Consider the following 18,500-nt stretch of genomic DNA (forward strand, 5'->3'; position numbering starts at 1 on the left):
ATGCGGAAAATCAAAATTACAAAAGGGGGCCACGATGACCAATATGAAAATCTTTGATGTTTGTATCATACTGCAATAGAAAAGATTATAACTGTTCAAGTTTTGATACCTAATATAGTGGTCACTCTGCTTCCTTATTTATCAACACATACCATTACATAATTTTCCCTGTGACTTTTATAATAGTCACTTATTGTTCATATTTCAGGCGCAATTAATTTATCATTGACTTTTCTGTTTTTCAACAACAAAGATACTTGATTTTTGTTCTTTGGAGGGGATCACAGCCACGGTTCCATTAGGGTGATGTCATTTAGTCAATATGATATAAGGGACATCCCGATCCACCAATGGATACAGTGAAAAAATGTTATTATTTTTCTGTATCAACTTATATGGTAATAATTATTAACATTAATATTGTATGATATATAAAAGTATATTTTGTCGGATATCTTTTCTATCTATAGTATCTATATATATTTTGATCAAAGATATTTCGATTTCGACGTTACAGAAAAAAAGCACAAAACGTTGCGTTAGTCAAAAAGTACCATTTTTGTAAAAGTGTCAAAAGCAGACCGTGTTAAACTTATACATTTGTACCTCAAATTAAGCATAGATATTGCAAAAAATGCTATAGTAATTTATAATTGCTCATTTTACGTGCATTATTTATTACAAAAATCTATCAGGCATCCTTACAATCAGCTGGTCTTTTCTATCTTATAAAAGCATTCCTCTTCTTCTTCTTCCAATATACTGTAGCATTGCTACTATTAATTAAAGCATAATATGTATAAAAGGTAAATTATTGTCTTTGAGTTATAGATACTTTACGTTGAACATGACATTCTTTTTGACAATAGACTTAATATCTTGAAAGCACAGACACGTTCGGTGGAAAGATTTATAATTAGGTTTAACAAAATAGGGATTGTTAGTTTTTATCAGACTGTCACAATTCACGCGTTTATTAATAAACTTTCATCTCAAGACATTGATTGTGAATATTTTGTTCGTTCTTCAAATCATGGCTGCTTCAAGAGGTGTACTTTCCTCTATGGTAAAGATGTCAGACACCCTGAAATATAATGGAATTTTATTAACCATTGACCTTCTGGTACTGAAAGAGAATATCCTTTGTCACCAGTGTAGAGACAGCCTCAGACAGGTCAGTCTGCGCGTCAGTACACTCGAACAAGGCAAGTTTTCATCTTAAAAACCTTCAAAGTTGATAATGGGTCACGGTTAAGGTATTAGAACACTGTATATAGTTATAGTGAGATCAGACAAGTTTGGTAAGTGTGGAATCAATGTTTTTTTTTCTTTTCTTAGGGGTTGGAGTGTGTTGTTGTTGTTGTTGTTTTTAGTATGTTGCAAAAATGATACATCATTTAATATAAGATGCTTACTTTTCGATTTCTAACAATTAACTAGTTAACATTTACACACTGTAAACTTATAGACTTATAGACGATTCAAAGAAAATAACAATGCCAGTATATTGGTTCATTATATAACTAGAAATACATGTTTGTATGTAAGAGTGAAGGTGGTAGCTTGCAATTACCACTTCCGTCATTCCAAGTTTGCGCTTTGAGCATTCTTTAGGCATTCCGTGGTTCTCTACATTAAAATTTAGCTTACATATAAATGGCCAAGTTTCATTGAAAGGATCTATTTAAAGAACGTGTTCCGTCTTATATTATCAGTTTATTTTGAATGTCTAGATTACTGTTTTTAATATGTATATCAGAGAATATTCGCAAATAAGTTGGTACATTTTTTATCCCTAACATAGCAAGTACATCATTCCCCTATTCGTTTCTATACTTTATTTTTTGACAATATCTATTTATGGCCGTTTTGTTAACACTATGGTTTTTATTCTGTTGGGATAAGTCATAAATTACGATCATGATATGTTCAATATCATTGCACTTTACTTGCATCAAATAATTATACAGGTAAAAAAGCACAGATTTCTTTACTTATTACATTTATTTTTCAAGCTTTGATTTAAGTAATTCCAGTTTAGCTCTATGTCTTGCATTGATAGGTTCTGTGCTTCCTAAGAGTTCAAGTTCGTGTCTTGCATCCTCCCCATCTAAAGCATGCATGGTTTCATCGTATACTGCTTTTGCGTCTTCTGCTGTGAAGGGATAATCATCTTGTTTTTGCACTGATTTTGTTTTACCAATCCCTTGTTCGTTATTTTTTGCAAGGTACCGCTTTTTCATTAATTCTATGTCAGTGAGAATGGTATCCGATACACTCGCTATTGTTGACCCCATCAGTGTCTCGTCTTGAAATTGTGGATTATTTATTATCCAATTAGCATATTCTTGTCTATCTTTCTCAATGAGTTTGTCGATATCTATCATTTTAAGTAGGCTTTCATCTAAACCAAGGTCTTTTATTTGAGATATATCACTAAAAACATCATGCGTAGCTTTTGAGTCTTCGTGAGAATGATCATGACCAACGTTAGAATCCCCATGCATGAGAATCCCATGCAGGTCATTATTTGGTCCAATATTTTTCTTCAGAACATTGTTGACTGCTCCTGTCCCTTGGTGTTTTGTGCTCCGTGCCACCTTCAGAATCACCAATGCTATTAACAACCATGGAATTGTGTTTTCAGCATCTTGTGGACCCTGGTTTTTTTACTTTTATCACACCTTCAACACGGTGTGTGTTCCGGACTACTTCTTTATGCTCAATAATTAATATCCCATGCATTAAAACATTGTGCATAAATTTTTCACCATCAACTGGCCCTTTAAAGCCGCCCTGATCTGATGTTTCCTTGTTCCAATCATGTTTTGCATGTGCACCTTCTCCCCCATGCATTCCTTCATGTATAACTTCAGACAAATCCTTTGGTGCAACATTTACTTTTGTTTCAGGAAGAACTGCTTCATTCACTAAATGATGATCTTTTGAAGTGCTATCTCCGTGCATAAGTATGCCGTGCAGTTGAGCTTCTGCATCAAGAGGACCATCTCGTTCTTTTTCAGTGTCAAGTACACCTTTAAACCTTAGATACTGGTCTTCAGCAACGTGCTTTTCTCCTTGCGTTTCGTCATTGTGCATTAAGACACCATGTAAACAATCCATTCCAACACAAGGTCCTAAAATATATAAATGTACATCTCTGATACAATAATTTGTTAAACATTTTGTTGTTTAATATAAATTGCAATGAGGCAATGTTTTTTTACCATTGGCTTAAACGAGTTTGTTGTGAGTGCACGCAAATGGATCATCATTCTGGCAAGTTATATATATATAACCAGCGTTGTTCAAGTATACTCATCACCAGGGTCTTTCTATTTGAAAGACCCTGTTATCGCATAACAAAATTTAAACGCTGAATACTAGTAATGCTAATATTGACAATGATAAAAGAAATTTAACGTTTTCGTAATCACCTCCTGTGCAATCAACGACATACATGTAAACTACACCACAATTTCGTTTATCTATTATACACTGTTTTAAAGAAAAAACATATTTCAAAATCCATAATATTACAGACGTTGAAATATTAGTTGCGTGCGTGCGTTGTTATTATTTTGTTTATTGTTGTTGTTGTTGTTTTTGTTGTTGTTTTTTTTTACTCAACAAAGCGTATACCGGTATTATGGGTTTTATTGTATATAGGCGATTAAGTGTATGTGCTTGGATTAACAAACATACGAGTACAATTCTTCTGGATTTTAAGGTATTTGGAAATCCATACCACAAGCGTCTGTGATAAAAGTGACTTACAGAAATGCAATAAATTTGGGAAATATTTTTATCGAACGAGTAGAAATAATTAAAGTAAAGTTGTTTCTTGTCAGTTTTTCTATCATACGCATGGAACATGAATAAAATATTGAAGTTACGTCTTTCCTAAAATTTAATTGGAAGTAAACAAAAACCCGGAAAAGGGGTGATCCCTCGGAAACAACAATGTTTTATGAAAACTGCAGACTCGATTTCATTTGGTCTATTCATGAGTAATTCATGAGTCAAATTATATATACAACATCTCCCACGACCCCTATTACTGTCTGTAATACATTTCATAATAATAATGTAGATACTCGTATGTTCAAGCGATCGCCTTAGAAAACATTGGAATGTGGGGGCATCGTGTAAAATTAGCTAATATTTTCATTGTAAATTCGTTCTTAATTTGTTTTATTCAATAATGAAATGAAGTAAACAAAAAACATGAAAACACAAGGTACCTTGCTGATCACCATTTTTGTCTTCTTGAGGCTTCATCTGTATTGTGTCAAAACAAAACATAAAAGTAAAAATAAAAGATATTCTAGTCCGTAATATCATTGTTATTTGTGTTGTAATAAGATAAGTTCCAATAGAGAAATTTGGATAGTGTAATAATAAATCTTATACTGTTTTGTCAAATTCCTTTTTATAACTTATATTATTTATATCTCACTTTGTGTAATATTTAGTATGTACGTGTAAGTATTATCTGGACAAAACAGGTTATTGTTTACGTAAACTCACAAAAATTTTCATCAGAGAGGGGCGATTAAAAAGTTTTGAATTGTTGGCGCATGCGCAATGAGCATTTTCAATGGCATTGTTAACATGTTTCAGGTAAATGACCAGTTTTTCATTCTTTTCTTTATGTAAAACATTCAACTATGCAGTTTTTCGTGTTTATTTTCTTCAGCTTTCCAGTCCGTGTACAGTACGTGTTTATTTTCTTCAACTATCCAGTCCGTGTACGTGTTTATTTTCTTCAACTATCCAGTCCGTGTACGTGTTTATTTTCTTCAACTATCCAGTCCGTGTACGTGTATATTTTCTGCAACTATCCAGTCCGTGTATGTGTTTATTTTCTATCAGGAGCAGATAGGCCTTCTTAATAATTTAGTATCAATTGTGAAAAGTATGGATAAAGTAAATTTTTGATTTAACTGAACTAAAATACGTTGTTTGTTCATATCGGACCGAAATTCAAACAAAGTTATATAAATAAGAAAGAAAAAAGCATTTTCTATAGCCTTTATGCGACAAATTCTAACTGAATATTAGAATATTATCGTTAAATTTGTGACATTCCTCGTTTTTCTGAACATGTCGTCTAATCAATGAGCGGATAATCCTCTGTGCAACAGATGGATGCAGAGCCACGTGATAAAGTATAACGATGATACTTTGGCGGTTGGTTCTACAAGATTATAAGCATTATCAGCTCCAAATGTAAAGTCGTTACATTTAAAGATACATTCAAATTCATTATTATCATCTCATAAACTTCGTCTAGATTTGAGAATAATAATATTTTATTTTTCACCGTTAGGTATCCATATAAAACTAAGTAGTTTCGTTGTATGCCCCTTTCTCACATCCGATCTATATATAACCAACTGTTACCAAGATATTATTACAAGATAAGTGCAGATAATAGTTAATAAATATAAATCAATTACCCTTGTATCTCAGTCTTGGTATTTAGATGACAGAAAAAAAGAAAAACAAGAAATGGAAAGACAAAATAAATCAACAATATAAAAAATTACTTTGATAAAACATCTAAAACCATCTTAATATTTGTGAATATTAACTCGAACTGACAACAGTTCATTTGCTTCTAACATTGTTATAGCTTCAGTCTCAAAACAATCTGCTGCTGCTGCTGCTGCTGCTGCTGCTGCTGCTGCTGCTGCTGCTGCTGGTGATTATGATGATTATGCTTTTGAAAAAAAAATGAAGTAAAAGGCAATAATGATGTTGATGATGGTGATTATGATGATTATGCTTTTGATAAAAAAATGAAGTTAAAGGCAATAATAATAATAAGATAATAATGATGATGATGGTAAAAGATAGAGATAAAGTTGTTGGTAATGACGATGATAATCATCATCAGCAGCAGCATATGAGTGCAGTCCACGTCATGGTACATTCATCATCATCATTATAATTTCTTTTGAAATGTAAAATATTTAGTTTTCTTTATAATATAACTGTTTTGTTAGTTCAAAACAATGCACTGTCATAAAATGTTTAAATGTAATACATGTTTTACTTAAAAAATTTGGTTATGAATTTATTTTACAGGTAAACCGTGTACAAGTACTGTATATTGACATCGATCACTTCCCCTGTATTTATTATTTACATAATTATTATTCCGACAGTGCTCGCTATATATAACTCTTCTTTAGATCATCGATTCACTTGTACGAAATATGGTAAAAAATAGAATAAAAAGTAAATAATAATATGAATGAAAGTAAAGAGAAATCAATACATATCATTAAAAAAGAAGACAAAATTAAAAAAAGACCTTCGATTAATGGATTTGAACAAAGACGTACTATTAATATAATTGAAGTATTCTGATCTTTGTCAGTGCAATTATGTTTAAACCATAAACAGAAACAATAAAAGCATTTCCAAGTACTGGGAAAGTCAAATTATTATCCTTGTTAGGCATAAAGGGATAATCTAAATCCGTCTGAAGCTCGCGTTATTTTACTTCCTTTTTAAAGAAGAAGCTAACAAAGCGGAACTATATGTTTCGGCCCAGAGATTGCCTTTATACTACATGTACTTCAATATCTATATAGATTTCATCTAGATGTTAAATATTTGTACAACTTAACATGAAATTCAATCGTTTAAAGTACCTTACAGAAGTGGTAGGACAATATTTATAAATAACAATATCACACTTGGAGACCATCCGGAACCTGTATTAAAGTTATGTAAGATATTTAAAACTCAGTTTAAAATTTAAGAAGTTTGGAATATGTATTTGTGCTTTTGAATAGTTTAGAAATAGGGTTCGTGTTTGAAGAAAGCTGAAAACTCTTGATAATTGTTGTAAAAGGATAAACCAACATGAATCCATTGGTAAGTTAATGTTGATTTAATTTAACTTAATATATTTTTTCTCTTTAAAATTTACTTTCTTCTGTTGGTATTTTAAAATTCAGTTTAAGATGCTGTAAACTTGATACATGCTTTGTCACATACCTTTTAGAGATCCTTTCGAATTGAGCACCAGAGTAGAGCTCTGTCGGGCAAATTGCACACCATACCATAAACTGGGCATAAAGGATGCACAACGTCGAAAAGAGCTCTCGTTATGGAAAGGAAAATGATGATATTAAGGAGGATGGCAACGATTTTTTGACGATAGAAAACATAGATAGAATGAATATTAGGCAATTCTTCGTGTGCCGTTTCCACATGTCAGATTGTTCTTTTTGCTTATTTAAAGGAATCACCTTAATTGTTTGTTGTTGTTTTTTTTTATATTGATCAAACTCCAAATAAAATTATTTTGACTCATTCTTATCAAAACAGTAGGCGGTACACATGATAAATTTTAAAGAATGTATCATATTTCATATAGAATTTTAACTACTGAAAACAGACGGACAGACAAGACAAAGAGAAAATACAGATAGAGAGTTTGGTAGATGGAAAGAGAGACAGACGGTAAGAAAGAACGTAAGAAAAACAGTGAGAATGACATTTTGACACAGGCAAACAGTAATTTGTTGGAGGCCGAATATAAAATATGTTGAATCGCAACTTATTTCGTGTCGTCATATGTTTGTGTACACAGTGAATCTGTCGTCGGCGTCGTCATCATCATCATTATAATCATCAAAAGAATAAAGTTTATTTCTATCAGGTAACTGAGGATCTCTATCTGGCAGCCCCTCGAGCACTAATCAATAGAGATCTCCCGGGAGCCCTATACGGCAACACCTAAGAAAAGTGCACCTTGTGGTGCTCTATCCGAAAGATCCCGAAAGGGCGTGACAGTGCTTCAAATATTATTGTTGCACTCAATACATACAGAAAATACTAAAGCACGATAATTCTCCCATTGTCAATGGTAATAATCATTCTCTCGAGCATCATTGGCTAGACTTTAGATTAATTATGTTGTGTTTTTTTTTTCAAAATCTACCACAACCTTGTAGCCAGTTGCTTTCCATCCAACATTCCAACTCCATCAATGCTTACTAGATATATGCACCCTCCTTCTAAGTCAAATCAGAACACCACAAGTTCACACTTTTTTACATTTCCTTATGAAGTTCTTAAAAGTCTATAACTGTCTTAATTATATGCATTTTTCAGGTTTTAACTTTCTCTCACACCACTTACTAACATTTTCCGACATGCACAATTCCTGGCTATAGGGGTGGCAACACCCAAAGATAGATAAATTAGAATCAGTGAATTCTTTTACATCAAGTTTATAATGCGTTGTCATAACTATATAATGCATAAAACTGATAGTGATAGAAAGGAAACTTTAAATCTAATGAGAATTTTGAAATGTGAGGATAATGATGATGTACAGTGAATAAGTTTTAAGAAAAAATGTTAAATAAAAAAAGGTATTTAATATTGATAAGCAATGTGAAATTCTCAAAATGAGTTTATAATAATAGAAATGATAATGATAATGATACATGTGATAGTAATTGGTGTTCTATTCCGATAATGAATGTTTAGTATCGGATGAAACCTTAAAAAATACGAAGTCATGTAACGGTGCTCTAGCTTCACCGGGCATGTAAAAGAACCATTGTCCCATCTGGGACGAATCAACTACTATAATATTATCATTATTAATTTACACGAAATAAAAAAGCTAGGTGTGGAAGGAAAACTGCACCTTACAGAAAGTAAACGGAAGAAACGATTGAGTCATAGATAGATTATGTATATAAGGAAAAATAGGATAATGCATGTCTACGTGTCAATGAATATCTGATATTTTGGCTAGAGTGTACTTGATTCTTTTGTTTGTGCCGAAATGATTTAAAACAACGCTTCCTTGTTTATTATCTTGCTGAAATCTTGGTATTAACGGTGTTTTATTCAATTGTTTTATTTGTATGCTAATGTCGCCTTTAATGAAAGACTAATACAATGTGTATGTATCAAATACCATAATGGTTGAACTTGTTAACGTACAAATCAGTATATAGCCTACATGTATATAAAATGCAATATAATTCATGTAAGTGCTGATGTACTGACGTTAAACATATTTTATTATTGTTCCCTTCTTATATTGTTACGGACCCTTACAATGCTTATTTCTACATGAAAAGTTAGTATAGGGTAATTTCTATATTTCTTGTAAAACGGCACCCTAAGACGTTACCGAGATTGGTTTAGAGGCCCATTATGCCTCAGAAATAATATCAGTTTTATTTCTCAAAAACTTTTAATTTTTACTTAATTCTTTCGCTCTGTTGGCAATAGGTATAGTCATAGTGATTGAGTATTTTGCATGGAAGTCAAAATACTACTTTGTATACATTTTGCTACCTTTATGACACATAACTGCACATGGCTGCACATTCAGTGCAACTTTCTTCTGTTATGCTCTTAATCCATTATGAATTCCTAACCATTTTTTGTACATGAAAAGTTATAATATTTCACTAACCACCATCACGGGCTCAAAATATGATATTATTTATGTGTTGTACTGTTTAATTAACGCAATAAATAAATGCTGATAGAGTTAACTGAAAAGTCAACAATACAACTTTATTCCTTACCGAATATAAATTTAACCCATCTTTTTACTTGAAATATTTTTAGAAACGATCGTTTTGCCTGTATATACATGGTCATAATATTTACTTAGTCTTTCGGTTGGAATCTGAAAATAAAACACGTGTGTAAAAAGTATGTCTGGCTCTGGACAGTATGAGTATTTAGTTATTTGACTATAGTGTTTTTGATGAAATTACAATTTAGTACGAAGTACGAAGATTGATATCAAAATAATGAATTTTATATTTTCTTATAAAAGAAATAAAAAAATCTTCATTTTTAACCTTTTATAAGACTGTGTGAAAGTTAATGTATTATTGCGCTTCTTCCTAGTAGCTTATATGACATACACACACGCACGCACGCACACACGCACACACCAACACACGCACACACACACACACGCACGCACGCACGCACACACACACACACACACACACACACACACACACATACATACATACATACATACATACATGACTTCTGTTTACATCTGTTTGATTTTATCCGAATGCATGTATTTTGTGACAATTTGAATTTGTTCACGTCTTAAAAAAAAAAATTTTCTATCTTTGTTTACAATTATTCAGGCTGTTACACAAAGAGAAAGAATTCGTCAGCATAATGAGGTAAGTGTTACTATTACATAAATGATACGCTTGAATAAATCACAAAATCTGCAACCCACACCTAATGACATGTAACAAATAAACTTTAAGCATTTGCACCACGTGATGTTCCAATTTAAATCAATTTTTGATCCAATTTCATCAATTTAACGTCTTTGTGCATAATCCGTATGCAATAATTCATTTTCCGAGTTCAAAAAAATCGTTATCAAATCCATATCGTACTTTTTGTAGCCTTGTTTTCATTTTTCATTTTGGGTGTTTTCTTTGATTTAATGTGATTCTCCGATGTGGTGTGAAATAAAGAGTTCATTGTGCATTGTTGCGTACAATACTGATTCTATTGAACTCGTACACCGCTGCAAAATAGATAAAAGGTCCATAGCGAAAAACAACCTGAAAGTTTTATAGAACTTTCAAGCTATTATATCATACATTACGGTAAGACAAATCCCTGCTGAGGACGAAGAAGGATAAAAACAGGATTTAAGGAAAGATGAAATTTTAAAATAGATAAAACAGGGAAGATAACTTAGAGTGAGTGACATATCAAGTATTGTTTACAGCCTTATTAAACATTGGGCCAGGCATGGTGAAAGGCATTGATAATCAAGTGACGTCATGTGAAAAAAACATAGCAAAATATGTGACCACAGCAGCATTCATATGTAAAACATTATATACTAAGTATCTTATTCCATTCGTACCATGTCAATATATATATTTTTAGTACATGTAACATTCATAGCAAAGTCTTTATATAGTATGTTTTGTTTGTTACTTTTTTCAACAGCAAGAAGATCAGGAGATGCAAGAAAGAACAAACGAAACTAAAACAGAAGATGTTCATGTTGAAGTTGACAAACATCCAGAAAAAGAGAAAAGGGTAACATTAGTAACCTCAATTAGAGCGAGTGAGAGAGTAAATAAAACTAAAATCGGTATTATTATAATTATGGCAATTTGATTGTTTATATGACAACATTGTTTATTTAATTGATATGTATCGATACATGAAGGAAATCATGTGTTCAGTGCAATTATACTAAACTATTATTAGATACACTAATTCTTTAAATGTTCAGTGCATGTATAACAATTCATTTAGTGGGCAGTGCATTATACTAATTCATTAGTTGCTCAATGCACATATACCAATTTATTAAATGCTCAGTGTATGTATAACAATTCATTAATTGTTAATTTAACTATGCATTCAGTGTAAAATCTACACATAATAAATATTAACATGAAATTTATTTTTTATATATCATACAGGTCTACTTCTTACCAAAGTGTTTTTGTCTTCTAATAGCTGTCTTGGCACTAATTGCTGCAGTTGTTGTTGTTGTTTACTACTTCCGGGATAAAACCTCAGTCGATGGTGAGTCACTCATAGATTTTATTTAAATCCTTCCAAAATAAAAAAAATTATAAAGTACTTACTTAATTGAGCCGCGTCATGACAAAACCAACATAATGGGTTTGCGATCAGCATGGATCCGGACCAGCCTGCACATCCGCGCAGTCTGATCAGGATGCATGCTGTTCGCTATCAGTTTCTGTACTTGTAATAGGGTTTGTAAGCGAACAGCATGGATCCTGATCAGACTGCGCGGATGCGCAGGCTGGTCTGGATCCATGCTGGTCGCAAACCCATTATGTTGGTTTTGTCATGACGCGGCTCAATTATTGATTGTGTTTGTCTCGTTTCTTGTCTATACTTTTTTACAATAAAACAGACTGTTCAATTTAATCAATCGATATATCATTTTGCAAAGAACTTATTTCTTAAATTTATACGTTTTAAAAAGGGGTTACTTATACACGTGTAATTGACGACAACATAAGTGACACGGTGCTATAGCGCAGACTCAGTGTGTAAATGTCAAACATTAAAGGTGACATTTTAAGGACTATTATTAACATAGTTTTTAGAGTCTGATCCCTAGATATTTAGTCATACAATATCAACATTTCTGTTGATATTCAAGCATGATATGTAAAATACCACTTGATATCCCATATATCAGACATTAGTTTACAGTACGGTGTCATTTTAAATACTGTATGTAATTTTAGTTTTAGTAGAGTGTGTTCCTAGAATTTTTGTCAAATTGTGTAACATCTGAGCCACGTACTCGATCATTACATTTCTTAAATTTTTATACTTTTGCTCAAATAAACGTGAAAATTATTTATTTTTTGACTTTTAAAACAAGATTATTACAGAGTGACTTGGAACCAAATTTTGTAATTTGATATACATTTTTGTGTACTATTGTTATTTCCCATATTGTTATTTCCCATATACAATATCACTTTATTCAGATTTACGTGGCAATGTAACACATGACAAGAAACCAATAGAAGGTGGGTATACTTCTTTTTATTTTTTAAATAAATGTATTAATTTCAAACTTCCTTTCCGGACTGTGAATATACTCAAATGGATGACGACTCTCTGTTTACCCTCCATCCTGCAGAAATATGTAATGGGTTTGCCCTGCTATGAGTTTGGAACAGTTCATTCCCAGATTAAGGGTTTTCAAATATCAATATCAAAATTAAAGACTAACCTACCAAAAGTAAAATCCCAGCCCAGACTGTACGGAAAAGTCGACTGATGTCTATACTGATAGCCAAAAGATAAGGCCAATCGAACAGGTGAAGAGTTTAAAACATGAGGTAGTCTTAGGGCTAATCTGGCAACATTTTTTAAGCATAGCATAGTATTTTTTATATGGTTTGTGTTTGTAATTACATGTTTTTGGATAAAAAAGGACATGTTCATCAAATCGATACAAGATATGTGTTTTTCCATTTATTTCACCGAACCTTAATTGTTTTTGCATTATGTCACAATATTTAGATAAATTTCAAAAGAAAAAATAGGTATTTCTTTAATCAATCTTCGAACCAATTAGGCCTCACATAATTTATTGTAAAACATGGTTTAAGCATCTAGTACATTTCATCAAATATTTATATTTTTTATTTTCTTCTTGCTTTACAGAGTGTCACGGTATCTCCGTAGAACTAGGAGATACAATTGTCATAAAATGTAGTTTTTTGGAAATCATCACTGAAGAAGTTGTGGCCATTTATAAGAACGTTGCTGGTGCAGTAAGTGTCGTCATCTCAATAAACTAGTGTCTCTAAAATACTTAATCGTTACTCGTAGCAATAAAAACACTAACTTTAAAAAACGTTTTCAACTTAATTTTAGTTTCTCACTTTCTTTTTCATTTAATCAGTTATCATCATCTAAATCTCGCTCGCATATTCATGCAAAGTAAGTATATGGCATAGCCCGTTTCAAAAATGTAATCCTTTTTTATTTTTATTTTTTTATTATTTGGTTGGGGTTGACATCGCACCAACACAGTATAATTATGTAATGTGGCGACTTTCCAGCTCTACTGAAGGAGGAAATATAGGAAATAGGAATTCCTAAAGAAAGTCCAAAACGACAAAATTGAAAATGTTGCAGGCTCGGTTTGATTTAGCCTGCTCCTCAGGTGCCATTCCGTGCATTATTTCAGGTACAAACGGACACCAGAGTAGAACCAACGACGTTCCGTAAGGTAGCTGGATAACTTTCTCACATGAAAGATCTCAAGTTCCTGCCCGGAATCGAACCCACAGCGGTGAGTGGCAAGTGTTTTAAAGTCAACGACCTTGCACCACTCGGCAACGGAAGCCCCAATTGAATCATTTACTTATTACTTGAAATTGATGTCATTTCAGAAAACGTCTGATTTTCAATGTCTTAAATCTGTTGATGAAAAGAATGTTACATGTACAGCAAATAATGTGACAACTTGTAGCTCAGATGGAAAAGTTGAACTCCGGTTTCTTGACAAGAAGAAAGTAAAGTTTACAAAGACGGTTAGAGTTAACGTTATAGGTATGTTGCTGAACTTTGTGTAGTTTTATTATTTAAGGTAAATTTACATGTATATATAAGTCGTTTCGTGGAGTAATCTTTCGCTAAACTCAGAATTATCAGGATACAGAAATGCTTTTTGTTATGGTAGTTCAAGCATATATGTATTATAAATTCGTAAAGTACGCACGTAAATTGCTTTTACACAATTTGATATTTAAGATGAGACAAAAACTAAAAGGTATTTTAAGTCTTAGATTTAAGTTAGTACAAATGCTTATGAACACATATAGCAAAGGTGAGTAGATAATGACCATATTATTATATAAACAACTATTACAAGTTGATAAAACATAATAAAATTATTCTATATTTTCAGTTCCAAGCTCGTCTCTTACAACTTCACTCAGGCAGATTTTTGTCGGAAATAATTCAAATTTCTTCAACCTGACCTGTGAATATACACAAGACTGTTCTAATCATGTAATAAAATTTCTTGGAGAAGGAAAAGATATAGCAGGTAGTGTATAGAAAATAGTGTGTAACTTCCGAATTCCTGAACTTCACCAAATCAGTTACAGATGATAATGAAATATAATAATCTAATAAAGAATCATCAAATTCAGCCATTTATAAATTTGAGCCGTGTCACGACAAAACCAACATAATGGGTTTGTGACCAGCATGGATCCAGACCAGCCTGCGCATCCGCGCAGTCTGATCAGGATCCATGCTGTTCGCTATCAGTTTCTCTACTTGTAATAGACTTGGTAAGCGAACAGCATGGATCCTGATCAGACTGCGCGGATGCACTAAAACAACTTATCTAAGTGAATGTTTAATGTTACTTCTTGTTCAGATAATTCTAAACTTCTGAATTATGGAAACTTCCAAATTCCAAACTTTTTGGCTAGTCACAAAGGTGTTCAGTTTTCACAAGTTACACTGTATCAAATAAGACTGCTCATAAATGCCGATACCTTAAAATATATTCAAATGCGACATTTTTTGACAATAAAATAATTTGTAAACTTTATGTAAAAAGTATTTCATGAAACAGTACGTGTTCTTCGTTTTGATAAATTGTTATGAATTTGTGAAAAGACCTATACAAATGAATTATTTGAATTATGGAATTTAAACACTTAAGTTCCCTGAAACCCCCTCTAACTCATTAAACATAATAATTCTGACATTTTATAATGTTGATAACAATTTAAATTTCATTGCAATGATTTACCAAAACGTTAAATCTCATCAAAAAATGTTTTGCAATATTTTGCCTCTTTAAGAAATTACCAACCATTAAACTTTAAAACAAGTACAAAATGTATTAAAGTTAAAACAAGAATTGTTTTAACCTTAACCCTGCTGACATCAGATTGTTTGTTACTGTTAATTTCAAAGTTAGGTTAGGTAATGTTGAGCTTGCCGGCGGCAACAGATTCTGCCTGTGCGACAAGACTAAGATCGGCCGGTGGGCACCGTCTGTATTGTTCGCTATTAAGTCAGTAAATATTATTAAATTTTGCCTATACTGTATGTGATGAATGGTTTTGCCCAGGTTGAAAGATGGACAAGTCCGTTTACTATATTGTGCGTGGAAAAGGGTAAACATCTACATTGTTTCTCTTTATTTCAGGTACTCGTACTTGCACAACGACATACTCTAACAAAGATGGATACAGCATTAAATGTAATGCCATAATATCTGGTAAAGTTTTTTTTTGATAAAGGGGAAACCCAAATTTTCCCTTAAACGTACATTAATGGAGGGAAAGTGACGTCTTTAGAGAAAAAGAGTTTTGTTTTTCTTGTTTTTAAAAGAAAATGAAACGGTATGCATCATTTTTCATCCCTTTTTTTTTAATTTTACTTTTTACTTTTGTAAATGTGTATGTTTATTACATTTTACTTTGGGTTTTTCGTAGTGTGTTTTTTAAATTTCCCAGGCAAATATCACAATGATTTTTTATGACTAAAGAAATAAGAAAAAACAAATATCATTTCTATGCGAAACAGTTTTTGGTAAAAAAAAATATATTTTAACGTGATTAACGCTACGGACTAGTAATCTAAGGATTGCTGACCGCGTGGGTTCAAACCCCGTCAGGTAAAAGCCGTTGTTCCTGTGAGCAAGAAACTTTACACTCAGTGCTTAGTAGTGGTTGATTCCAGGAACGGATTCGAGTGTTTCAATAAGCTTAAAGCTTCCAACACAATCGAACTAAAATAAATTGGTATAAACTAAACTAAGCTGTTTTATTTTGTGTTGATAATTTTTACATTAACACCAAAAGCGCTAAAGTATATAATTATGTACACTGTTACTAGCCATATACTCCTTAATTAAAAGCCAATAATGCCCTAAAAAATAAAAAAAATAATCATTTTTCAAAACCTTTTTATTTGTCGTGTCCTGTTACCAATTCGGCAAAAGTACTTATTTGGTTTAATTATATTTATTCAACAAAACATTTAACAATTTATCAATATTTACAAAGTACATTTTGGGCTATAAAGCTTATGAGTGTCCTCTCCCAAAAGTACTCATTTGCCATATGGCCGAACCATCTTTTACTTCTTATGCTGTTTTGGCATATAGTACATTTAGAGTGATTTAGTATTCTGTATGTCTTTATAGCAGATTAACTATACATGTTATCGGTGATAAGCGTCTAATATTGTTTAAATCCATTATTGAAACATTATTCAACTCATTTGTGCTCCTTCTAGAGAAGAAAAAATGAGCCGCGTCACGACAAAACCAACATAATGGGTTTGCGACCAGCATGGATCCAGAACAGCCTGTGCATCCGCGCAGTCTGATCAGAATCCATGCTGTTCGTTTACAAACCCTATAGCAAGTAGAGAAACTGATAGCGAACAGCATGGATCCTGATCAGACTGCCCGGATGCGCAGGCTGGTCTGGATCAATGCTGGTCGCAAGTTACACACTTTGTATGTTTTGTCACGACGCGGCTCAAATATGTATCTCTGAGGGATAATGAGCCATTAACATAAATGTACACACTTCTGTTTCAGACTGCAGCCCGAACAATACAACGCTGTATGACTGTGGCGATCCTGATAAAATGTTGGATAATTGCACGGACGTTTGTAGTGTAGCAAACATGTGTTATTCCGCTCGGGTGCTAGAATTTTCTACCAATTCAACTGCTTGTCCATTAGAATGTTCGTTGGGATGGTGTAGACATGAGGATACTAACGAAATAGACACAACTCTTGATAAATTATGTCAAACTCGCTCTTAAAATTAACTGGTTATTTAATTCGGAATCACCTGAAAGGGAGCTCGATCTAGTTCTGTCTGATCGACCTGAAAAATCTTAATTTGATAATACGAACATGAAAGAGAACGGTGGATCTGCCGCCTGTTAAATTGTTTTATCTAAATAATAATTAAATATATCATGCATAACGTTTATGAAGGTGTTTTTTTTTTATAATAAAAAAGTGTTTTCATTAAAAAAAGAAAAGAGTACACTATTCTATATTTGAATTCAATTTGCATAACTGATAATGCTTATATTAAATGTCCCATTAAGTGTTTTGTTGTGGTTTTTTATGCTGAAGACTCTTTTGTATATGATGTACATTTAATATGTTGATTGGCAATTACAAATTATTAATATTATAATGTTTCATTGTGAATATTTGGTAGAATTATATCAACAGATGCACCTCGAAAGTGATTATTAACACTAAGTCCTTCTTATTTAGAATTTTTTATGTTCTTTTCTTGAAGTTTAACAAATATATACATTTTTTTTATTAATACTGTTACATTTCCTATCCTTGAAAATTGTACAGCTCGATATTATTTGTTATTGTTGTAGTTTAGTATTTCAGCTACTTATGTTTGACCTTTTTCTCGTTGGAGCGTTCCCGTATTCCTACTAGAATACAGTACCGTATTCAATCACCCTTGCTATATACCTACTTTTAAAATCTGTTTTTGACGGCCTGTCTGTGATATGCAATCTTCATAACCTCTGATCCCCTACAACCTTCAGATGTGATCTTGTGACGACAGTTTTACATCGTTAATATTAACATTTAGCATAATATTATATTGAAGAAAACCTTGTCTTGCATTTGATCTTCAAATGTGACCTTGAGTCTGCACTGTTGCCGCATGAATTCTGCACATCAACTTTTTCATACAAGATTGTACAAAATTGAACACAATTCTACAAGAAGTATATAGAATTCGTTATAGCGCTGACCCGACATGTCTAATAATGACCTTCAATAGTGACCTGTACCTTGAGCCAGCACAACACAGACAGCTGCATAAAATCTTTACAATGATCATTTAAACAAAATTTGAAGAAAATATTCCAAGGAGTATAGAATTCATATAGCGAACACGGTGGAAGTG

At 32.4% G+C, this 18,500-nt stretch overlaps 2 protein-coding genes across 2 annotated transcripts; one reads left to right on the forward strand and one right to left on the reverse strand.

Moving 5' to 3' along the window:
* Positions 1-1,948: 1,948 nt before the first annotated feature.
* On the reverse strand, positions 1,949-4,508 carry LOC132715094 (uncharacterized). The gene is made up of 3 exons (XM_060698072.1): positions 4,245-4,508; positions 2,685-3,137; positions 1,949-2,617 (listed from the first exon to the last, which is right to left on the reverse strand). The coding sequence occupies exons 1-3, from the start codon at positions 4,342-4,344 to the stop codon at positions 2,004-2,006; spliced, it is 1,167 nt and encodes a 388-aa protein (XP_060554055.1). The 5' UTR covers positions 4,345-4,508; the 3' UTR covers positions 1,949-2,003.
* Positions 4,509-6,601: 2,093 nt separating this feature from the next.
* On the forward strand, positions 6,602-15,825 carry LOC132715095 (uncharacterized). Its single transcript, XM_060698073.1, has 9 exons — positions 6,602-6,891; positions 10,167-10,205; positions 10,999-11,091; positions 11,484-11,589; positions 12,537-12,578; positions 13,222-13,331; positions 13,956-14,115; positions 14,474-14,614; positions 15,737-15,825. The coding sequence occupies exons 1-9, from the start codon at positions 6,880-6,882 to the stop codon at positions 15,823-15,825; spliced, it is 792 nt and encodes a 263-aa protein (XP_060554056.1). The 5' UTR covers positions 6,602-6,879.
* The last annotated feature ends 2,675 nt before the right edge of the window (positions 15,826-18,500 follow it).

The sequence above is a fragment of the Ruditapes philippinarum genome, unplaced genomic scaffold (genome assembly GCF_026571515.1).
Source record: "Ruditapes philippinarum isolate M1 unplaced genomic scaffold, ASM2657151v2 ctg577_1_1_1_1, whole genome shotgun sequence".
In the NCBI taxonomy this organism is placed as follows: Eukaryota; Metazoa; Mollusca; class Bivalvia; order Venerida; family Veneridae; genus Ruditapes; species Ruditapes philippinarum.

Bases quoted from the DNA above. Each gene is read 5' to 3' on its own strand.
- LOC132715094 (XM_060698072.1), bottom strand. From the start codon at position 4,344: ATGATATTACGGACTAGAATATCTTTTATTTTTACTTTTATGTTTTGT. The intron at 3,138-4,244 runs GTACCTTGTGTT...TATATATTTTAG, and splicing joins CAAAAATGGTGATCAGCAAG to GACCTTGTGTTGGAATGGAT. The intron at 2,618-2,684 runs GTGTGATAAAAG...GGTTGTTAATAG, and splicing joins GAACACACACCGTGTTGAAG to CATTGGTGATTCTGAAGGTG.
- LOC132715095 (XM_060698073.1), top strand. The intron at 11,092-11,483 runs GTAACATTAGTA...TATATCATACAG, and splicing joins ATCCAGAAAAAGAGAAAAGG to GTCTACTTCTTACCAAAGTG. The intron at 11,590-12,536 runs GTGAGTCACTCA...CACTTTATTCAG, and splicing joins GGATAAAACCTCAGTCGATG to ATTTACGTGGCAATGTAACA.